The 20,486-nt window shown below is 54.0% G+C and overlaps 2 protein-coding genes across 5 annotated transcripts in view; one reads left to right on the forward strand and one right to left on the reverse strand.

The window, feature by feature from the left end:
* Positions 1 to 1,236: 1,236 nt before the first annotated feature.
* Positions 1,237 to 3,525, forward strand: INSL5 (insulin like 5). The gene is made up of 2 exons (XM_021535616.3): positions 1,237 to 1,393; positions 3,293 to 3,525. The coding sequence occupies exons 1-2, from the start codon at positions 1,237 to 1,239 to the stop codon at positions 3,523 to 3,525; spliced, it is 390 nt and encodes a 129-aa protein (XP_021391291.1).
* Positions 3,526 to 7,145: 3,620 nt separating this feature from the next.
* The window catches only part of SGIP1 (SH3GL interacting endocytic adaptor 1), a 58,892-nt gene continuing 45,551 nt past the window's right edge, over positions 7,146 to 20,486 (reverse strand). For all 4 annotated transcript variants that reach the window (XM_077785308.1, XM_077785307.1, XM_077785305.1 and 1 more), the window contains 6 exons: positions 20,256 to 20,411; positions 18,405 to 18,537; positions 17,821 to 18,023; positions 17,098 to 17,162; positions 14,067 to 14,231; positions 7,146 to 12,337 (listed from right to left, as the gene is read on the reverse strand). In XM_077785308.1, coding sequence (XP_077641434.1) covers positions 12,315 to 12,337; positions 14,067 to 14,231; positions 17,098 to 17,162; positions 17,821 to 18,023; positions 18,405 to 18,537; positions 20,256 to 20,411 — 745 coding nt within the window. In that variant the 3' untranslated portion in view covers positions 7,146 to 12,314. The remainder of the gene's footprint in view (positions 12,338 to 14,066; positions 14,232 to 17,097; positions 17,163 to 17,820; positions 18,024 to 18,404; positions 18,538 to 20,255; positions 20,412 to 20,486) is intronic.

Below are 20,486 nucleotides of genomic sequence, written 5' to 3' on the forward strand. Positions count from 1 at the left end.
AGGGAGCATCTCCAGAGGAGCGATTAAGCACAAGCTGCTGAGCACATTACGTATGGAAACGTGTATTTTATAGATCCAGAACATGCAGCCTCTCATTATCCTGACAATAAACACCCAGCACTCAAACACATCACCGAATTAAGGATCATTTGTGCTGCATTAACATCCACTTCCTTCTGTGTGCTGCACATCTGACAGGGGACACGCAAACTTCCCCCCGACATAAAATTCATCTTGGTGTGTTTCAAGGAAAGACACTCGTTAAGGTGAATCATTTGTTAATCATTATTGTAAATCCAACCAAAATACGCCCTGTGTTTTCCATTCATGCCCATGGCTGTTTGCTTACTGCTAAAAAACAAGCTTTCTGTAACACATCATAACCCACCCTGCATGCAGTGAAAATCAATTACCTGTGACTTTATGGTGCTGGAAAATCCTTGTGGTGCCAGGAAGGACTCAAGATCTCCAAAGTTCCTCATGTATTTTGTCCTTAAAATGGAATTTCTGACCATATAATTGAGAAATTTCCTCCTAGAGGCATTTTATTGCAAGGGTTTTTATATGGAAACGTAAATACACTGGAGCCAACGTTCGGAACCAATAACTCAGAAGCAACCTCTGCTCCCAGAGCAGACTCAGCTCCGTGTGCTGCAGGATCCTGTCTCTGGCACACTGGGAATCCTGGCTGGGATGCCAACACGTGGCACAAACCCCTCTGGGTGGATTTTCCCAGCAGTGCCTGGCACCGGCAGGGTTTCCCCAGTTGGCAGTGACCGAGGCAGGGCAATGAAGAGGTGCACGACGCAGACATCACGGGAAGGAGCTCACCCCCTTTTTCTTTGGGATCACCGACACAAAAAGAGCCCGGTCAGGCCTGGCCATCAGTTTGTGTGGGGAACACAGCCACCAACCCCCCCGAGGACAAATCCCATCACCAAGCCCCTTTCGTTCTGGCAGGACACACCTTCCCTGCATCCACCTCAGCCATACCCCATAACCTGCTACACCTCGGGCGTTCCCATAAAGCACCTACGCACACTTCCGAAATCTTCCATCCCCGAGATCCCGAAGCACTTCAAAGATGAGCAGAAACAAGCAGTTTATTTGTTTTTAGCAAACATTGCCACCCTCAGAGCCAGCTGTAGCCCAGCGCAGGGAACGGACCGTCGCTATAAATGGGGAGGCCCAGCAGAATTCCCCAGCTGATCCCTCGTGCCCTGGCAGGCTGGCAGCATGAGGGGCACGCTGCTGGCACTGGGCTGCCTTGCCCTGCTGCTGCTGGCCCGGGAAGGGGAAGGGGACAAGGTGAGGCTCTGTGGGAGAGATTTCATCAGAGCCGTGGTGTTCACCTGCGGCGGCTCGCGCTGGAGGAGGCACCGCGACCTGCGGGGTGAGTACAGCCCAGCGCCTGCTGCCCCCCAAAATCCCTGCAGCCCCAGCCCCCCAAAATCCCTGCAGCCCCAGCCCCCCAAAATCCCTGCCCCCCAAAATCCCTGCAGCCCCTGCGCCCAAAACCTCTGCTCCCCAAAATCCCTGCAGCTCCAGCCCCCCAAAATCCCTGCTCCCCAAAATCCCTGCAGCTCCAGCCCCCAAAACCCCTGCTCCCCAAAATCCCTGCAGCCCCAGCCCCCAAAATCCCTGTAGACCCAGCGCCTGCCCCCCAAAATCCCTGCAGCCCCAGCCCCTGCTCCCCAAAATTCCTGCAGCTCCAGCCCCACAAAACCCCTGCTCCCCAAAATCCCTGCAGCCCCAGCCCCCAAAACCCCTGCCCCCCAAAATCCCTGCAGCCCCAGCCCCCAAATCCCTGCAGCTCCAGCCCCCCAAAATCCCTGCAGCTCCAGCCCCCCAAATCCCTGCCCCCCAAAATCCCTGCAGCCCCAGCCCCCCAAAATCCCTGCTCCCCAAAATCCCTGCAGCCCCAGCCCCCAAAACCCCTGCTCCCCAAAATCCCTGCAGCCCCAGCCCCCAAAATCCCTGCTCCCCAAAATCCCTGCAGCCCCAGCCCCTGCTCCCCAAAATTCCTGCAGCCCCAGCTCCCCAAAATCCCTGCAGCTCCAGCCCCCCAAAATCCCTGCAGCTCCAGCCCCCCAAAATCCCTGCAGCCCCAGCTCCCCAAAATCCCTGCTCCCCAAAATTCCTGCAGCCCCAGCTCCCCAAAATCCCTGCAGCCCCAGCTCCCCAAAATCCCTGCAGCTCCAGCCCCCCAAAATCCCTGCTCCCCAAAATCCCTGCAGCTCCAGCTCCCCAGCACGGGCTGTGCTCGTGTTCCCTCTCCTTGCAGTTTGCCTGGCTCACCTTCCTGGGCTATTTTGCTAAAGAAAAATAATTCCAACCAAGATTTTCCAAGCTCCCCTGAGGAACAGGATCCAAGGCAAGGCTGTCCCTGAAAATCTCTCTGCCGTCTCATTTCAGTGACATGTTTTGCTGAAGTCAGTGCTGATTTTTTGCTGATGTCACTGCAAGTGCCATCCTGTGGTCTTCACTTTGCCCACTAGAAACCAGAAACTTTATAAAACTTTGTAATTAAAGCATGCTGAATAGCTGCTCTGCAATTTAAGCACCTTCACATGTTTTTGTGTGTATTTATACTTACTAGAACATTTCTTGGTACTCAGAAAATTTTGATTTGATTGTCAGAAAATTCAACTGTTAACATGCACAGCTAGAAATCTGTACCCTGATTAAAATAAATAGAGAACAAGAAAATAACAGAGGTAGATGCCAGCAAGAGGCTTTCTGCACTTCCTACATCTGCAATTTTGGAAAATTCTCTTGTAGCAGAAGATTTAAACAAATACAAAAGTGGTAACGTGGGCAACCCCCTCCCCAAAATCTGCTGAAGAACCTTGCTTTTAAAAAGTGAGAGCTGCTACAGCTTTACAGACCAGCTGTCCTGAGGTGCTTCAGCTGCAGCTGGGCTGTGATTTCCGTGGGAACACCCGAAATTCTGGGGCAGCTGGAGCCTTAATGCAGCACCTGCAACTCAGGAACCCCCCAGGCCCAGCTGAAGGTGCTGGTCAGGAGCCTCTGAGACATCAAATCACAGCTTTTCCTGGAGAAGCAAATTTAGCAGTGTGAGACTCAAGGCACCACAGGAATTTTTCCATAGAAATCCCTGAATTCCTTGGTTTCACCTTGCTGATCACGGGTGGCTCCTCGGTGAGGAGCTGGTGATGTGGTGCTCGTGGCAGAGGGCAGCTCAGCTCCCCCTGTCCTTTGGTGTCTTCCTAGGAAAGATAAAAATGTCTCATCCTGCCCTGACTCTTCACTTCTCCTTTTCCTGCCACAGAGGGTGCAGACCCCCAGCGTTTCCTGCGTGAGGATGAGGGTGATGCTGACTTCTCCTCACCCCCAGAGCCGAGGCTGGGGATCCACAGAGAGCCCCTGGACGTCAAACCTGAGCAACAATTCCAGACCAGCAGCAAAGTTTCTGTGCTCAACAGGCGCGAGGAGGCCGAGCTGCTGGCCACGTCCTGCTGCAACGTGGGCTGCAGCAGGACAGAGATCAGCTCCCTGTGCTGAAATGCAGCAGCTCGGTGCCACGGCTTCCAGGGATTAAAATAATCATGACAAAAAACCACATTTCTTTCCATTGTGTTCTTTAATTGTTAAATGTCACAGCGCACCACCAGCAAGTGGCTTCAGGTTGTCTGCATTTCACAGTGTTCAGAGGGTTAAACTTTTAGTCACGAGTACATGAAATATTTGTTCCCAACTAATGACTGCTCTGGTTTCAGCTTTGCACCTAAAGTGGAATAAAACAAGCAATTTGTGATAGGCTTGTTCTCTGACTCAGGAAGACCTAACAGCAGGTTTCAGCTGGGAAATAGGGGTAACAAAAAATCTGGTTTCAGATCCAGAGCAAGGTGAGCCAGAGCCCACCTGCATCAGGACTTAGAACCATCAGTACCCGCCCCAAAGGTGGGCAGGCAAACCCCACGGTTTATTCCCCAATCCAAATCCTTCCAGCAATGTCACTCCCTAATCCAAATACATCCAGCAATGTCACTCCCTAATCCAAATACTCCCAGTAATGTTGCTCCCCAATCCAAATACTTCCAGTAACGTTTCCTGGAGGAGAACAGGGAAAACATTACTTACAGGCTTTATTCTGAAAATATTTCCCCTACATGTAGAGCAAGTTCTGAAAGCAGCTGCACAACTAGGCCATGGAAAGCTCCTTATTCCCCTCACCCAAAGCTCACATCTCAAAGCAGGTGAGAGCACCTAGGTCCTTCATAGGTATTTTCAACAGCAGGGCTAGGAAGAATCAGGCTGAACGTTAACTTTTCCTGCTGCTGAGCCGCCTCCCTACTCAAACCCACCCCATAGACACTCGGCACGGCGAACAGCGAGCTGCTCTCGAACCCGCAGGAGGAGAACGTGTCGCTGCGGGGATCCCAGAGCTGATCTGAGCTGATCTGCAGGCTCTGCCCACCCTGTGCCACCACCACCACCTGGTACCTGGGCACCCCCTGCGCCTTCGCAGCCTGCGGAGAAAACCAGCCGGGCTCCAAACCCGCCCAAAAACCAGCAGGGCAAGGGGGAGCGGGACAAACTGGCAAGAGGACGGGCTTAGATGTGCTATGAATGGACATTTGTCTAGCTGAATGAAAATGAAAAAAATTAAAATATTGATTTTGCAATCCAATTCTATCTAGCCAGCCACAAGGAAAGAACAGAGCCGAGCCCGGGGTCGGCCCTGGGTGTGCAACAAAGAAATCAGTGGGAAAGAACAACAAAGAAAACCTCAGCAAGGTTTTTCTCTATGCCCACACACCTCCATCCTGGCACAAGCGGTTTTTATAAAGAAAATTCCGCCTGAAACCAAGATTTCAGCAATCAGCCTTTTCTTCCATTCAAAGTCTAGAGGTTAATAAGATTTGCTTTCTTAATAATAAAGAAAAACAATTCAGTGTCCAGAGTTATTGAATGCCTTAATAAAGTTTACAAAAACGCTACATTCACGTGTATCTGCCCAAAAATGTCCCTAATGTCTCTCTCAAGTCGTTCACGCAGTGATCAGCGCCCAAGGTCTCCATATCTCACCAAACGTGGCCCGTCTCCTTATAGATAAATTTCTTATAGATAAATGTCTAATATACACCAAGTCTCACCTGCAGAGGTAGGGCAGACTCCCAACACAAAGGTGTACGCTCTAACAAATATTCACTATCACATATATCGTATTAAAAATAGCGCAAATTACATCAACTGCACATAACAGATGGGATATCGGGAATTGGGAATTGTGCCCTGGGAGGGTGGGGAGGGGCTGGGATGGAATTCCCAGAGCAGCTGCGGATCCCCGGCAGTGCCCAGGGCCAGGCTGGACACCGGAGTTTGGGATTCCCGGGACAGCGGGAGGAGTTCCCGGGGCTGCCTGAGCTTTTCGGTCCCTTCCATCCAAACCGGCCGTAAATCCATTCATTCTCTCGCATAATCCGCATTCTGAGCGACCGCCGCCTCCAGCCCTTCTCGCACACTTTACCGGCACTCGGGGGATTCTGGGCCACGGGGCCGGGTCCCGTTCCCGTCCCACCTCGGCGATGTCCCGGCACGGCCCGGCTGCAGCGCCGCTCCCGATCCCCAATTCCCGGTCCTGGATCCGCCCTCCCAATTCCCAATTCCCAATTCCCGGTCCCGGATCCGCCCTCCCAATTCCCTATCCCCAATTCCCGGCCCTGGATCCGCCCTCCCAATCCCCAATTCCCAATTCCCGGTCCCGGATCCGCCCTCCCAATTCCCTATCCCCAATTCCCGGCCCTGGATCCGCCCTCCCAATTCCCAATCCCCAATTCCCGGTCCCGGATCCGCCCTCCCAATCCCCAATTCCCGGTCCCGCATCCGCCCTCCCAATCCCCAATTCCCGGTCCCGGATCCGCCCTCCCAATTCCCAATTCCCGGTCCCGGATCCGCCCTCTCAATTCCCAATTCCCAATTCCCGGTCCCGGATCCGCCCTCTCAATTCCCAATCCCCAATTCCCGGTCCCGCATCCGCCCTCCCAATCCCCAATTCCCGGTCCCGGATCCGCCCTCCCAATTCCCAATTCCCGGTCCCCGCCCGCCGCAATCCCGGTCCCGGATCCGCCCTCCCAATTCCCAATCCCCAATTCCCGGTCCCGGATCCGCCCTCCCAATTCCCAATTCCCGGTCCCCGCCCGCCGCAATCCCGGTCCCGGATCCGCCCTCCCAATTCCCGTTCTCCGCCTCCATGCCTTCGTATTCCCGGCTTCCATCCCTCCGAATTCCCGTTCCCCGGATCCGCCCTCCGAATTCCCGGTCCCCACCCGCCGCAATCCCGGTCCCCGCCTCCATCCCTCCGTATTCCCGGCCTCCATCCCTTCGCATTCCCGTTCTCAGGATCTACCCTCTGCATTCCCGGCCTCCATCCCTTCGCATTCCCGTTCTCCGGATCCACCCTCTGCATTCCCGGCCTCCATCCCTTCGCATTCCCGTTCTCCGGATCCACCCTCTGCATTCCCGGCCTCCATCCCTTCGCATTCCCGTTCCCCGCCGCATTCCCGTTCTCCGGATCCACCCTCCGTATTCCCGGCCTCCACCCGCCGCATTCCCAGAAATTCCCATGGCTCCCACGTATCCCCTCAGCTCCCACGGGTCCCCACATAAACCTCAAGATTTTGTCCCCATGGCCTCCAAATGTCCCCACACGTCCCCACAGCTCCCTGATGTTCTCAAAGCTCCTGAGGGTCCCTGTGACCTCCTCGGGTCCCCACGGGCTCCCGCAGCCCCCCGAAATGTCCCCGTGGCACCCGTGGGTCCCCGTGGCACCCTTGGGTCCCTCCAGCCCACAGAGATTCCCGTGGTCCCTGCGGATCCTCACAGACTCCCCGTGTCCCCAGAGCCCTGGGGTGTCCCCATGGTCCCACAGGTGCCCAAATCCCAAATCCCTCAGGTCCCTTCCCTCGGCTCATCCATGCCCACGCTCCCTGCGGATCCTCAGGTGTCCCCTCGTGCCACCCTGGACCCGTCCCCGTGCTGGGACACTGCACAAACTCCAGCAGCAATGGGGGATTTGGGGATTTTGGGACAGGGACCCTTTTTTTGGCCAGCCTTCAATCCCTCTGCCCTCCCCTCTGGGTGCCCCTGCACGTGGAAGCAAAACTGGCTCAGAAAAGGAAACGGTTTACGGCTTTTTGTTTATTTTCAAGGGAAAAAAATAATAATAATCACATTTAAATTGCAACTCAGTTGGGTATTTCATGTGGTTCTTGTGTATAGGATGAATAAACTTTGTTCTGATGTGGGGATTTCTCTGTCACAACGCTCTGCATGGTAAATAATTGCATATTTGAGAGTCAGTGAACTCGGTGAGGGGGAGGATGGAGGAGAGACATTTATAAAAAACAGTATTTACAAAAAATGATATCCACATAGTCGTACTCTAATCTATAAGGCAAGTAACATTTAAAATATGTTGTTTCATGATTATCTTCAACAAGTCAATACAACACATTCATATTACCAGTGGTCAAATACAAAGCTTCGCTGCAGTAGTCCCTGTGCAACAAACCTGTACGTCTTTTATAGGTTGGTTTTTTTGTTTTTTGTTTATTTTTTTTTTCTCTGAGAACAGTAGGAAAGCAGCAAAGTTTTCATCACAGACTAAGCAGTACCTAGGCCGTCGTAGACTAAAGGTATAATACATCTCATTGCACGTTTAGGCAGGAAAGGCCAGCCATTCGTTAACTTATTTAACTTAAATCTTAAAAATAGACCTGTGTATCTTCATCCACAAATATTTATAAACATTTTATACACGGGGGAGTTCGTTAAGTGGTCCAGGGTGGTCCCTGGGGGTATCTGAGTCACTGCTGGGGTGGCACAGTGGCCTTGTCCCACATCCTGGGCCCTCCTCCCGCCAGCCCTGGGAGCTCCCGGCCACCCCAAAGCAAATCCCGGCTCAGCCCACGCCACATCTCCCTTTGTTCCAGCTCATCCAAGCAGCAGCCTTGGAATGTCGGGAGGGAAAAACCCCTTCCTGCGTGGATGAGGAGCCCGACGTGATCCCAGCACACCTGGGATTGCTGGGGGGTGAACAAAGAACCCCCAAAATCCCGCTGGGGGCTGGGGTGTTCCACCAAATCCTGATTGTCCCCAAAATCCCACGGGGGGCTGGGGTGTTCCACCAAATCCTGATTGTCCCCAAAATCCCGCTGGGGGCTGGGGTGTTCCACCAAATCCTGCTCATCCCAAACCCTGCTGGGGGCTGGGGTGTTCCACCAAATCCTGATTGTCCCCAAAATCCCACGGGGGGCTGGGGTGCTCCACCAAATCCTGATTGTCCCCAAAATCCCACGGGGGGCTGGGGTGTTCCACCAAATCCTGATTGTCCCCAAAATCCCACGGGGGGCTGGGGTGTTCCACCAAATCCTGATTGTCCCCAAAATCCCACGGGGGGCTGGGGTGTCCCACCAAATCCTGATTGTCCCAAACCTCTGAAGAGCATCTCCACCACCCTCGTGGCTCCAAGAAGCACGGCCAGCAGCACCACCCTCCCAAAGGGACAAGGGGAGCCAGGCAGGAGCAGGGAGAATTCCTGCCAATCTTTCCCTTGCCTTGCAGTGGAAGAAGAATGAAAATCCTGACTGGAATCATCCCGATTAGCATAAAACCTCCCTGGCTCTACACGGGGAAATCGTGAGGAAAAGAGGAACAGAAGAATTCTGGGAAGGGAAATCTTTGAGACAGTCATTCCTAACCTGGGAAGTGCAGCAGGATTTTTTATGTATTTTTTTACGTATTTTGGTCATGACAAGCTTCAAAATTGGGGGTTTTAACTGAGATATTTTCACATGAAAACCACAAATGGGTAGGGGAAAAAAAAATGTTTGACTCTCTCTTAGGCAAATTAAAAATCTGACACCTTTTCAGCGCACTCCAGCCATTTAAAAATGCTTCTGCTGGGAATAAGAGGTGGTGACTTTTTTTAGGATGCTCCTGCTGGAGGGAGAAGCCCGGGAAGGGTGGCAGGGGGGGCTGTACCTTCCCTTCCCTTCCCTGCTCTGCCTGGCCACAGAGGGAGGAATTCCAACAGAAACTGGCAGGGTTTCCCACTTTATATTAAAAAAAGAACATGATAGATAAAACCTGAAAGGGCAGAGTGAAGGGAAATTAATTTCACTGGAATTCTGAATGACAACAGAACCAAGAAGATGCAAACAGGGCAGTGACATTCAAGAACAAATGCAGACACCAAATGAAAATCTCGTTATTTGGTGGTTTTTTCCCGACTAGTGAGAGATTTCAGGCTAAAGCCTTTCTGTTCATGCATTCACATTTTTACAATTTACAATTTATTTACCCTGCTGGTCACCCAGAGGGATCCTGGTGCTGCTGAGCCCAGCAGTGCCAGGGCTGGGCAGTGCCAGGGGGCTCAGCCCCTCTCCAGCTCAGCCTGGCTTGGGAAACAGAGCTCTGGGAATGCTGCAGGGCTGGAGCCAGGCTGGGAGAGCTGGGAATGTTCCCCTGGAGAGGAGAAGGATCCAGGGAGAGCTCAGAGCCCCTGGGAATGTTCCCCTGGAGAGGAGAAGGATCCAGGGAGAGCTCAGAGCCCCTGGGAATGTTCCCCTGGAGAGGAGAAGGATCCAGGAGAGCTCAGAGCCCCTGGCAGGGCCTGGAGGGGCTCCAGGAGAGCTGCAGAGGGGCTGGGGACAAGGCAGGGAGGGACAGGACACAGGGAATGGCTTCACTGCCAGAGGGCAGGGATGGATGGGACATTGGGAATTGGGAATTGTTCCCTGGGATGGAATTCCCAGAGCAGCTGTGGCTGCCCCTGGATCCCTGGCAGTGCCCAAGGCCAGGCTGGGCACTGGGGCTGGAGCAGCCTGGGACAGTGGAGGTGTCCCTGCCATGGCCGGGGTGGAACAGGATGATTTTTAAGGTCCCTCCCCACCCAAACCAATCTGGGATCCCTGTGGAACCAAATCAGAGCCATTGCACCTCCCTGCTCTCTGTCAGGGGGCAGGCAATTCCCTGAAAATACACAGATTTTCCTTCCTAAAGCCGAGGTGAAGCCTGCAGAGTGTGACCACCCTGAGCACAGCTCCCTCCCTGAGCCAGTGCTCTCACCAAACCCCCAGCAAAGCCACTCGGAGAAATGACTCTGCCAAAATCTGGCAGGAGCAGGATGGAAAACCCTGTCCCAAATCGCTGCTGTTGCTCCCAGCGTCACAGGGCTGGTGTCACCTGCCACCTGTGGAGTGCTGGCACGTCCCACAGCCCAGAAATGGGACAAAATGTCCCAGGCTGTTCCCATCTCTCTCTCCAGGCCACGAGGGCTGTGTCCCGAAAAAGCGACCTCTGTTTTGTTCCCCAGCTCGAACAGGATGAGCCTGGGAGCTTTGGGTTATGGGTTTTTCTGTTTAAAAAGCACTCCAAAACCCAATGCTAATGTAAACACCTTGTCTTTCAGATGAAATATAAAGTCAAATCTCTATGTTCTGGTAATATTTACATTATGAATCCATTTTTTTTTCCAGGTCTGCGCCATAGATCTGCATTGGAAGGGTGGGTTTGGAGCAGTTGTACCCATCATAAACCTGATTTTTGGGGTTTCTGCGTCACAAAGGGGTGAGCTCCACACCTGATACAAATTTCCAGCTCAGGGGAGAATTGTTCATGGAGTGGAGCACTGGGGAGTGCACTCCCAAAATCCGTGGGAAGTGAATTGTGCTTTTCCCTTCCTGCTGCTGCCTCCTGCCAGCTCACCCACAGCTCACTGCGCAGCTCTCGGCCTGGAATCCACCTCACCCCTGAGACATCCCAACGTTTCCTCCCTGAAACATCCCCCACGATTCCCAAAACCTCTCAAGCTGGGCACAGGTCTCCGTTGTCCTTCCCGCCATGCCCAGGCCGTTTTCCAGTGTAAAAGCACGCTAATCCTGGCGACATTTGGGAAAATCAACATTTTGGTCACCTTACACATTCCCAAAACCCCGGCACCCCTCTCACGGCTGCCCCTCTGTGCATCTGTGTTTGATTTCACAAAGCTTCCTGCATTTTTCTCCCTTAAATTGCCAAATTCTGCTGGTCAGCAGGCAGCTGCAGCCCCACAAGGCCAGCGAGGCTCTCCCCGTGCTGCCAGGGCTGGCATGGGAGGCAGACCCGCAGGGATGAGCAGCGCTCAGGGGCGCAGGGAGAGCACACAGGGACAAGATTTTGTCCCCCATTCCCCGATTTAGCCCTTCCACGTGTTTTCCCATCTCTACAAGACAGCTGCTCCCAGCGCTGGCGAGCTGGGCTCCTGCCCTGGCTGATCCCAGCAGCCCAGTGCTGCTCCTGCTCCCTGGGAATCCTCCCCTGGCTTTTTCCAGCCACGTTTTCCTGGCCTGAGTGCTAAAATAGAGAAGCAGGCGCAGCTGCGAGTCTTTAAAGCATTTTCTAAACCCGTAGAGCTTTCAAAAAAATGGGGGAGAGAGGCAGGAAAAAAGCCAGCCAAGCGAGGCAAAAAACGGAGCGTCCGGAGGCAGCTGGGAAAAGGCATCCTCGAGCCAAAAAATGACATTTTGTGCCTCTTTGCTGCTTCTTTCCTCATCTCCATCCCCAAAAATACCCGGGCACGGGGCAGGGAAGCGCTGCTGGGATTCCAACGGGGAATGTGCAGTTCTAAGAGAGCACGGGGTTGGAAATTTGGGGTGAATATTCCTTGCAGGAGTGAGATTTCCTTCCTGGGAGACTGTCCTAGGAAGCTCCGCCTTTCCAAGAATATTTTTCCGGAGTTAAACCAGCTGAACCTGAAGGCTGAGCTTTTTATTGATCGCTGTGAGACGTACTAAGGACTGAGGGAAAATTAAATCAGCCTGTGGGCCCTACTGAACTCTCTTTTGATGAGGCACCCCCTTCGTAACAGCTACCAGTATCGTATTGAAATCGTATATATTGACAAAATGCAATCTACCTCTGTAAGCATTGTGCCATTCAACAGTACTACGATTAGATTTATATACCACAGTTTAAATTACATCCATTTCATGAATGGGAAAATGCTAAAACTCAAGTGTCTAACTGCCAAAATTACAGCCTTACTGGAATGAGTACAATTTACAAATACAATAATTACATTTTAAAACCATTAACAATGTTACACCTAGAAGGAAATACTGGAGGACTGGTCAAGACGGTGTTTTCCAAGGAAAAAAAAATGCTGAAAGTTGTCGACACTTCCAAGAGAAATGTCCCGAGTGCAGGATTTAGTTCATTTTCCTTAAACTGAGATTAAAACCCGTTCCACGCACAGCAGTCCTTGGGTATTTTCCATAGGGTTTTCCATGGACTTGCATAAGGTTCCATCAGTTATCCGCCAAATATTTACCTAGAAAGGGGATCAGAAATCAGCTGGGGGAGGGAGCAGCCCTGGTTCCCAGGAGTTCCTGCCCACCTCCACCAGCCCTTCCTGCCCACGGGAAGATCCTCGTTATTCTCTGCAGCCATGAGGAAAAAATCCATAAGGAAAAATCCTTGTTACTCTCTGCAGCAATGGGGAAAAATCCATACGGAAAAATCCTCGTTATTCTCTGCAGCCATGAGGAAAAAATCCATAAGGAAAAATCCTCATTATTCTCTGCAGCCATGAGGAAAAATCCTTGTTATTTTCTGCAGCCATGAGGAAAAAATCTATAAGAAAAAAGTCTCACTATTCTCTGCAGCATTAAGGAAAATTCCTCGTTATTTTCTGCAGCCATGAGGAAAAAATCTATAAGGAAAAATTCTCACTATTCTCTGCAGCATTAAGGAAAAATCCTCGTTACTCTCTGCAGCCATGAGGAAAAAATCCATAAGGAAAAACCCTCATTACTCTCTGCAGCAATGGGGAAAAATCAATCCATAAGGAAAAATCCTTGTTATTTTTTGCAGCAATGAGGAAAAATCCTCATTACTCTCTGCAGCAATGGGGCACAGGCTCTTCCTGGAGGTGCCCTGGAGATGCCCTGGAGATGCCCTGGACATACCCTGGACATGCCCTGGACATACCCTGGAGATACCCTGGACATACCCTGGAGATGCCCTGGAGATACCCTGGAGATACCCTGGAGATGCCCTGGAGATGCCCTGGAGGTGCCCTGGAGATACCCTGGACATACCCTGGAGATACCCTGGACATACCCTGAAGGTGCCCTGGAGGTGCCCTGGAGATGCCCTGGACATACCCTGGACATACCCTGGAGATGCCCTGGAGATGCCCTGGAGATGCCCTGGACATACCCTGGACATACCCTGGAGATGCCCTGGAGATACCCTGGACATACCCTGGAGATACCCTGGACATACCCTGGAGATGCCCTGGAGATACCCTGGACATACCCTGGAGATACCCTGGACATACCCTGGAGATACCCTGGACATACCCTGGAGATGCCCTGGAGATACCCTGGAGATACCCTGGAGATGCCCTGGAGATACCCTGGAGATACCCTGGAGATACCCTGGAGGTGCCCCGGAGGTGCCCTGGAGGTGCCCTGTAGTGCCAGCCTTGCCTTTTGTGCAGGAGCAGGCAGGAGCCATGAGATCCAAGGCTGGTGGGTGGCAGGGGGATTTGTGTCACTCATGGAGCTGCTGCCCCTCTGTCCCCACCCTGCCCGCAGGGACACTGAAACGCGGATGAAAAATTAAACTTCATAATTCTAATGAAGATTTGTAGGGAATGGGTGTGTTCATTTACGTGTGGGGACTCACTGCCTTTCAATGGACATGCGTACCTCTGAGAACTCCCAATCCTTTTTTATTACCTTTACTAATTTCCATATGCATAGGAATTTATAATGGGTTAATGCATATTCACTCTGCTGATTTTATGTTATCCTTACAGCTGGTTACACCTGTACTCAGGTTTTGTCAGAAATTACAGGATACTCTGCTTTGTTCGTTCCAAGGTCTTTGGTATGGAAATTTGCTTTTTTTTTGTCTTAGCTAGAACAAGCTTTGCTAGGCCTGCACTCGCCAGACCAAGCAGCGCATCTCGCAAAGCCGACGTCGCGCGTCTCACCCGAACCCAGAGGGATTCCCGTGCTCCTAAAACCTCGGCTCCGGCGGCGCGCACCCACCTGCGGCGAACCTCTTCTTGACGAGGGAGAAGCGGTAGCCGGCGCCCAGCAGCTCGATGTCGCAGCTGGACAGCGTGCTGCCCTCGCTGGTGAACTGCACGGCCAGCGGCGCCGGCGAGCTCGGCCCCTCGGCCAGCTGGAAGCGCGCCAGCAGCGAGCCCACACCTGCCACGGGAACCCCAAAAAACAGCCGGGTGAGCGGCCTGGCACGGACAAGGGCACGGCCAGAGTGACACCAGAAAGAACCAAACCCCCTCATCCTCCTGGCATGGACAAGGGCATGGCCAGAGTGACACCAGGACAGAACAAACCCCCTCATCCTCCTGGCACGGACAAAACAATGGCCAAAGTGCCACCAGGACAGAACAAACCCCCTCATCCTCCTGGCACGGACAAGGGCATGGCCAGAGTGCCACCAGAAAGAACCAAACCCCATCATCCTCCTGGCATGGGCAAGGGCACGGCCAGAGTGACACCAGAAAGAACCAAACCCCCTCATCCTCCTGGCACGGACAAGGGCATGGCCAGAGTGCCACCAGGACAGAACAAACCCCCTCATCCTCCTGGCACGGGCAAGGGCATGGCCAGAGTGACACCAGAAAAAACCAAACCCCCTCATCCTCCTGGCATGGACAAGGGTATGGCCAGAGTGACACCAGGACAGAACAAACCCCATCATCCTCCCGGCATGGACAAAACAATGGCCAAAGTGCCACCAGGACAGAACAAACCCCCTCATCCTCCTGGCACGGACAAGGGCATGGCCAGAGTGACACCAGAAAGAACCAAACCCCCTCATCCTCCTGGCATGGACAAGGGCACAGCCAGAGTGACACTGGGGCTGGCACCAAGGGGACAGAGTCAGAGTCAAACCCCCTCATCCTCCCAGCACAGAAAAGACAATGGCCGGGTGACACCAGGACAGAACAAACCCCCTCATCCTGCTGGCACGGACAAGGGCATGGCCAGAGTGCCACCAGGACAGAACAAACCCCCTCATCCTCCTGGCATGGACAAGGGCACGGCCAGAGTGACACCAGGACAGAACAAACCCCCTCATCCTCCCGGCATGGACAAAACAATGGCCAAAGTGCCACCAGGACAGAACAAACCCCATCATCCTCCCGGCATGGACAAGGGCACGGCCGGAGGGGACTGGCATCGGGGGGACAGAACAAACCCCCTCATCCTCCAAGCATGGACAAGGGCATGGCCAGAGTGACACTGGGGCTGGCACCAAGGGGACAGAGTCAGAGTCAAACCCCCTCATCCTCCCAGCATGGAAAAGACAATGGCCAGAGTGCCACCAGGACAGAACAAACCCCCTCATCCTCCTGGCACGGACAAGGGCACGGCCAGAGTGACACCAGAAAGAACCAAACCCCCTCATCCTCCTGGCACGGACAAGGCCATGGCCAGAGTGACACCAGGACAGAACAAACCCCATCATCCTGCTGGCACGGACAAGGGCATGGCCAGAGTGCCACCAGGACAGAACAAACCCCATCATCCTGCTGGCACGGACAAGGGCATGGCCAGAGTGCCACCAGGACAGAACAAACCCCCTCATCCTGCTGGCACGGACAAGGGCATGGCCAGAGTGCCACCAGGACAGAACAAACCCCCTCATCCTGCTGGCACGGACAAGGGCATGGCCAGAGTGCCACCAGGACAGAACAAACCCCCTCATCCTCCTGGCACGGACAAGGGCATGGCCAGAGTGACACCAGGACAGAACAAACCCCATCATCCTCCCAGCATGGACAAGGGCACGGCCGGAGGGGACTGGCATCGGGGGGACAGAACAAACCCCATTGTCCTCCAAGCATGGACAAGGGCATGGCCAGAGTGCCACCAGGACAGAGCCAAACCCCCTCATCCTCCCAGCATGGACAAAACAATGGTCAGAGTGCCACCAGGACCGAGCCAAACCCCCTCATCCTGCTGGCACGGGCAAGGACATGGCCAGAGTGACACCAGGACAGAACAAACCCCCTCATCCTCCTGGCACGGACAAGGCAATGGCCAGAGTGACACCAGGACAGAACAAACCCCATCATCCTCCTGGCACGGACAAGGGCATGGCCAGAGTGCCACCAGAAATGAACCAAACCCCCTCATCCTGCTGGCACGGACAAGGGCATGGCCAGAGTGACACCAGGATAGAACAAACCCCATCATCCTCCTGGCATGGACAAGGGCATGGCCAGAGTGACACCAGGATAGAACAAACCCCCTCATCCTCCTGGCACGGACAAGGGCACAGCCAGAGTGCCACCAGAAGGAACCAAACCCCCTCATCCTCCTGGCATGGACAAGGCAATGGCCAAAGTGCCACCAGGACAGAACAAACCCCCTCATCCTCCTGGCACGGACAAGGGCACGGCCAGAGTGACACTGGGGCTGGCACCAAGGGGACAGAGTCAGAGTCAAACCCCCTCATCCTCCCAGCATGGAAAAGACAATGGCCAGGTGACACCAGGACAGAACAAACCCCCTCATCCTGCTGGCACGGACAAGGGCATGGCCAGAGTGCCACCAGGACAGAACAAACCCCTCATCCTCCTGGCACGGACAAGGGCACGGCCAGAGTGACACTGGGGCTGGCACCAAGGGGACAGAGTCAGAGTCAAACCCCCTCATCCTCCTGGCATGGACAAGGGCACGGCCAGAGTGCCACCAGGACAGAACAAACCCCTCATCCTCGCAGCACGATTCAGCTTTTCACACAGCCCAGGCTAGGAACAGCTTCCCACGTGGAAAAGCTCTCGTGGAAGGAGCAACCCTCCCAGCCTCGGGGAGGAGGGCAGCCAAGGGGTTGGCACAGCACCCCATCCCAGCCCACCGTGTGAATGCCCCTCGGGATGCCAAGGTGGCTGGCAAAGCGGCGCTGGTGGCACGCAGCCCTGCTTTCTTGAGCTCCAAAATTAAACAGCTTTGTCCCCAGCAAGCCCCAGCAGGATCCCGAGTGTCTGGGCCTGTGCCTGCCTGAAGGATTCCGAGATAATGACGTGCATTTTGGCAGGATTACCTCCGTTTTCTGACTTCTGGGAGATGTCAGGGATCTTCCACAATATCCTTTGCTGTTCAGCATTCCTGCAAACACACGGAGAAGATAATTTCTGTAGGAATCAAGAAATTGCCAAGGAGTAATTTGAATTTTGCTAAAGGCTGGGGGTGGGTAGACAGGAGGGGGGAACTACTCTGGAGCAGCAATTCTGGGAGCTTGGATTTGGGTTTCAAAGCAAGTAAAAGTTCACCTGCTGGGCTCGTGGATGGACTTGATAGTCTTAGCAAGCTTTTTCAAATAAAATATTTGTGTGATTGCTATGAGGATTGCAGGTGAGCCTAGGGCAGCGACAGCCACACGTCCGTGCATCCCAGAATCCCGGACTGCTTTGGTTGGAGGGGACCTTAAAACTTATCCAGTGCCACCCCAGCCATGGCAGGGACACCTCCCGCTGTGCCAGGCTGCTCCAAGCTCCCACTATTCCCACCCAGTGCCAGGACCTGCCTGTGCATCCCTCTAAACGCCGGATCAAGCAGCCAAACCACCAACTAAGGGCTGGTGCTCTGCCCCTGCACTTCTCCCTTCACCTCGGACCATTTCCCGGTGGGAACGGCACGAGAAGGGAATCAGAGTGGGGTTAAAGGCGTCCCCCTACGAGAGGAGGGCAGCTCTGGGTGCCCGGCGTGTGCCCAGCTCCCCACCACAGACCCTGCTGTGGGCAGGGGCAGGCCGAGCAATCCCTACCAGACAGCAGGAGGAAGCACAGCTTGCAGTTTGGTTACTCCTCCGTCGACGGGGACGAGGAACTGGACGTTGTTTAGAGCTACAGGCGTGGTCATTGCCTCTGTATTGTATTTGTAGTCGATGCGCAGGTCAGTGCTTGCAGGGTCACACCGCCAGCTCACTGCAAGGTTTAATGGAGTAGACTGAATACCCTGGGCAGATACCTTCCAAAATGACAGAAAAAACATTTAGTTTCCGTAGGGCTGAAGGGAGAAATCCCGTTTTACAGACACAGACATCGCATTGTTGGGGGCAAGCCCTCGAATTCCCGCTGGATTTAGTACCGGGCTTAAAGCCAGGCAACCCAGGGCCACACAGGAGGGACAGTGGGACACGTCCCCCACCTCACCACAGCTCCACTCTGCACTGGGGAAACACCATTTTTTACACTGACCACTTTTTATTTTACATTGGCCACTTTTTATTTTACATTGGCCATTTTTTACAGCCATAATCAGCATACTTTTTTTTTTTTCTTTTTTTTTTGGGTACAGTTTTATCTCACAAAAAAAAAAAAAACCCAAAAACCCAACAAAAACCCCTACCTGGTATTTGAGCATATCCACATTGTAATAGGTGGCTTGAGGTTTCTGTTCCGATACCTTCTTTAGGTGAGTCATCAGATTTGGCATGTTGACCCAGAACTCCTTGGAGTTGGAGTCACTCTGCACGGTGTCACTGCACGGAGGAGAAGGAGCCTTTTGGACAACCTGCCTGGGCAGGAGAGCTGTTCTACACAGCTGCACTCCATCCCACCCCCAGAGGAACATCACACAATCACACAATCCCAGAATCACGAGGTTGGAAGAGACCTCTGAGATCATCATCAAATCCAACCTGTGCCCTGACACCACAATTAGACTACAGCACCAAGTGCCAAGTCCAGTCTTTTTTTAAACCCATCCAGAGATGGTGATTCCACCACCTCCCTGGGAAGACAATTCCAGTATTTTATTATTCTTTCAGTGAAAAATTGTTTCCTAATATCCAACGTAAACCTTCCCTGCTGTAGCTGAGGCTGTGTCCTCTGGCTCTGTCAGTGCTGCAGGTGGAAGAGACCGACCCCACCTGTCTGCAACTCCCTTCAGGAGCTGTGGAGAGCAATGAGGGCACCTCTGGGCCTCCTCTTCTCCAGCCTGAACAGCCCCAGCTCCTTCAAACTGCTCACAGGGCTGAACAGGCTGAACAGCCCAGCCTGAACAGCCCCAGCTCCTTCAGATGCTCCTCACAGGGTTTGTGCTCCAATGCCCTCACCAGCCTCGTTGCCTCCTCTGGATGCACTCAATCATCTCAGTGTCCTTCCTGAACTGAGGGGCCCAGAACATTGGCTCCCTCCCACACAGCTCCAGCTTGTCCTGATCCATCTGCACTGGGATTCAGAACCCCCAAATCCTGGGCTGATCCCCCAGTGTGGGCAGCAGGAAAGGGGGGGATTCTGCCCTTCGGCTCCTCCCAGGTGAGGCCCCACCTGCAGAGCTGCCCCAGCCCTGGGCCAACATCAGCAGGACCTGGAGCTGCTGCAGAGAGCCCAGAGGAACCCCCGGAGCTGCTGCAGGGCTGGAGCCCCTCTGGAGCCAGGCTGGGAGAGCTGGGGGGGCTCCCTGGAGAGGAGAAGGATCCAGGGAGAGCTCAGAGCCCCTGGGAATGTTCCCCTGGAGAGGAGAAGGATCCAGGGAGAGCTCAGAGCCCCTGGGAATGTTCCCCTGGAGAGGAGAAGGATCCAGGGAGAGCTCAGAGCCCCTGGGAATGTTCTCCTGGAGAGGAGAAGGATCCAGGGAGAGCTCAGAGCCCCTGGGAATGTTCCCCTGGAGAGGAGAAGGATCCAGGGAGAGCTCAGAGCCCCTGGGAATGTTCCCCTGGAGAGGAGAAGGATCCAGGGAGAGCTCAGAGCCCCTGGGAATGTTCCCCTGGAGAGGAGAAGGATCCAGGGAGAGCTCAGAGCCCCTGGCAGGGCCTGGAGGGGCTCCAGGAGAGCTGCAGAGGGGCTGGGGACAAGGCAGGGAGGGACAGGACACAGGGAATGGCTTCACTGCCAGAGGGCAGGGGTGGATGGGACATTGGGAATTGGGAATTGTTCCCTGGGATGGAATTCCCAGAGCAGCCGTGGCTGCCCCTGGATCCCTGCAGTGCCCAAGGCCAGGTTGGACAGGGCTGGAGCAGCTTGGGACAGTGGAAGGTGTCCCTGCCCATGGGATAATCCTGATATCAGGATAATCCTGATGACCTATCAACCCGAACCACTTTGGGATCTCATAAAATCTTTAAGGGTTTGAGAGTCTCATTCCCCGAATCAGCGCGTGCTTCCAAGGAAGCCACTTCAGGCCGTAGATTTTCGCAGACACCCCGTTCTCCCGAAATCCCCCCTTTCCCCGGGACGCTGCGGGGGAAGAGCTCACCAGCAGAGCAGCTGGGGGTTCGGCAGGACGTGCTCCAGCCTGTTGAAGTTGAGCACACGGAAGGTGAGCACGGCCGGAGCGGGGTTGTTGGCGAAGTGCCGGGTGATGCCCGCCGGGAAGGACAGCACCATCTCCCCCGTGATCTTCACGATGCACCTGCAGCACGGAGAGCCTGGGCAGCAAAGGGGGCTCGAAACGTGGCAGGAGGCAGGGCTGGCACCACGGATGGCA

Source organism: Lonchura striata, chromosome 9, assembly GCF_046129695.1.
Source record: "Lonchura striata isolate bLonStr1 chromosome 9, bLonStr1.mat, whole genome shotgun sequence".
Taxonomy (NCBI): Eukaryota; Metazoa; Chordata; class Aves; order Passeriformes; family Estrildidae; genus Lonchura; species Lonchura striata.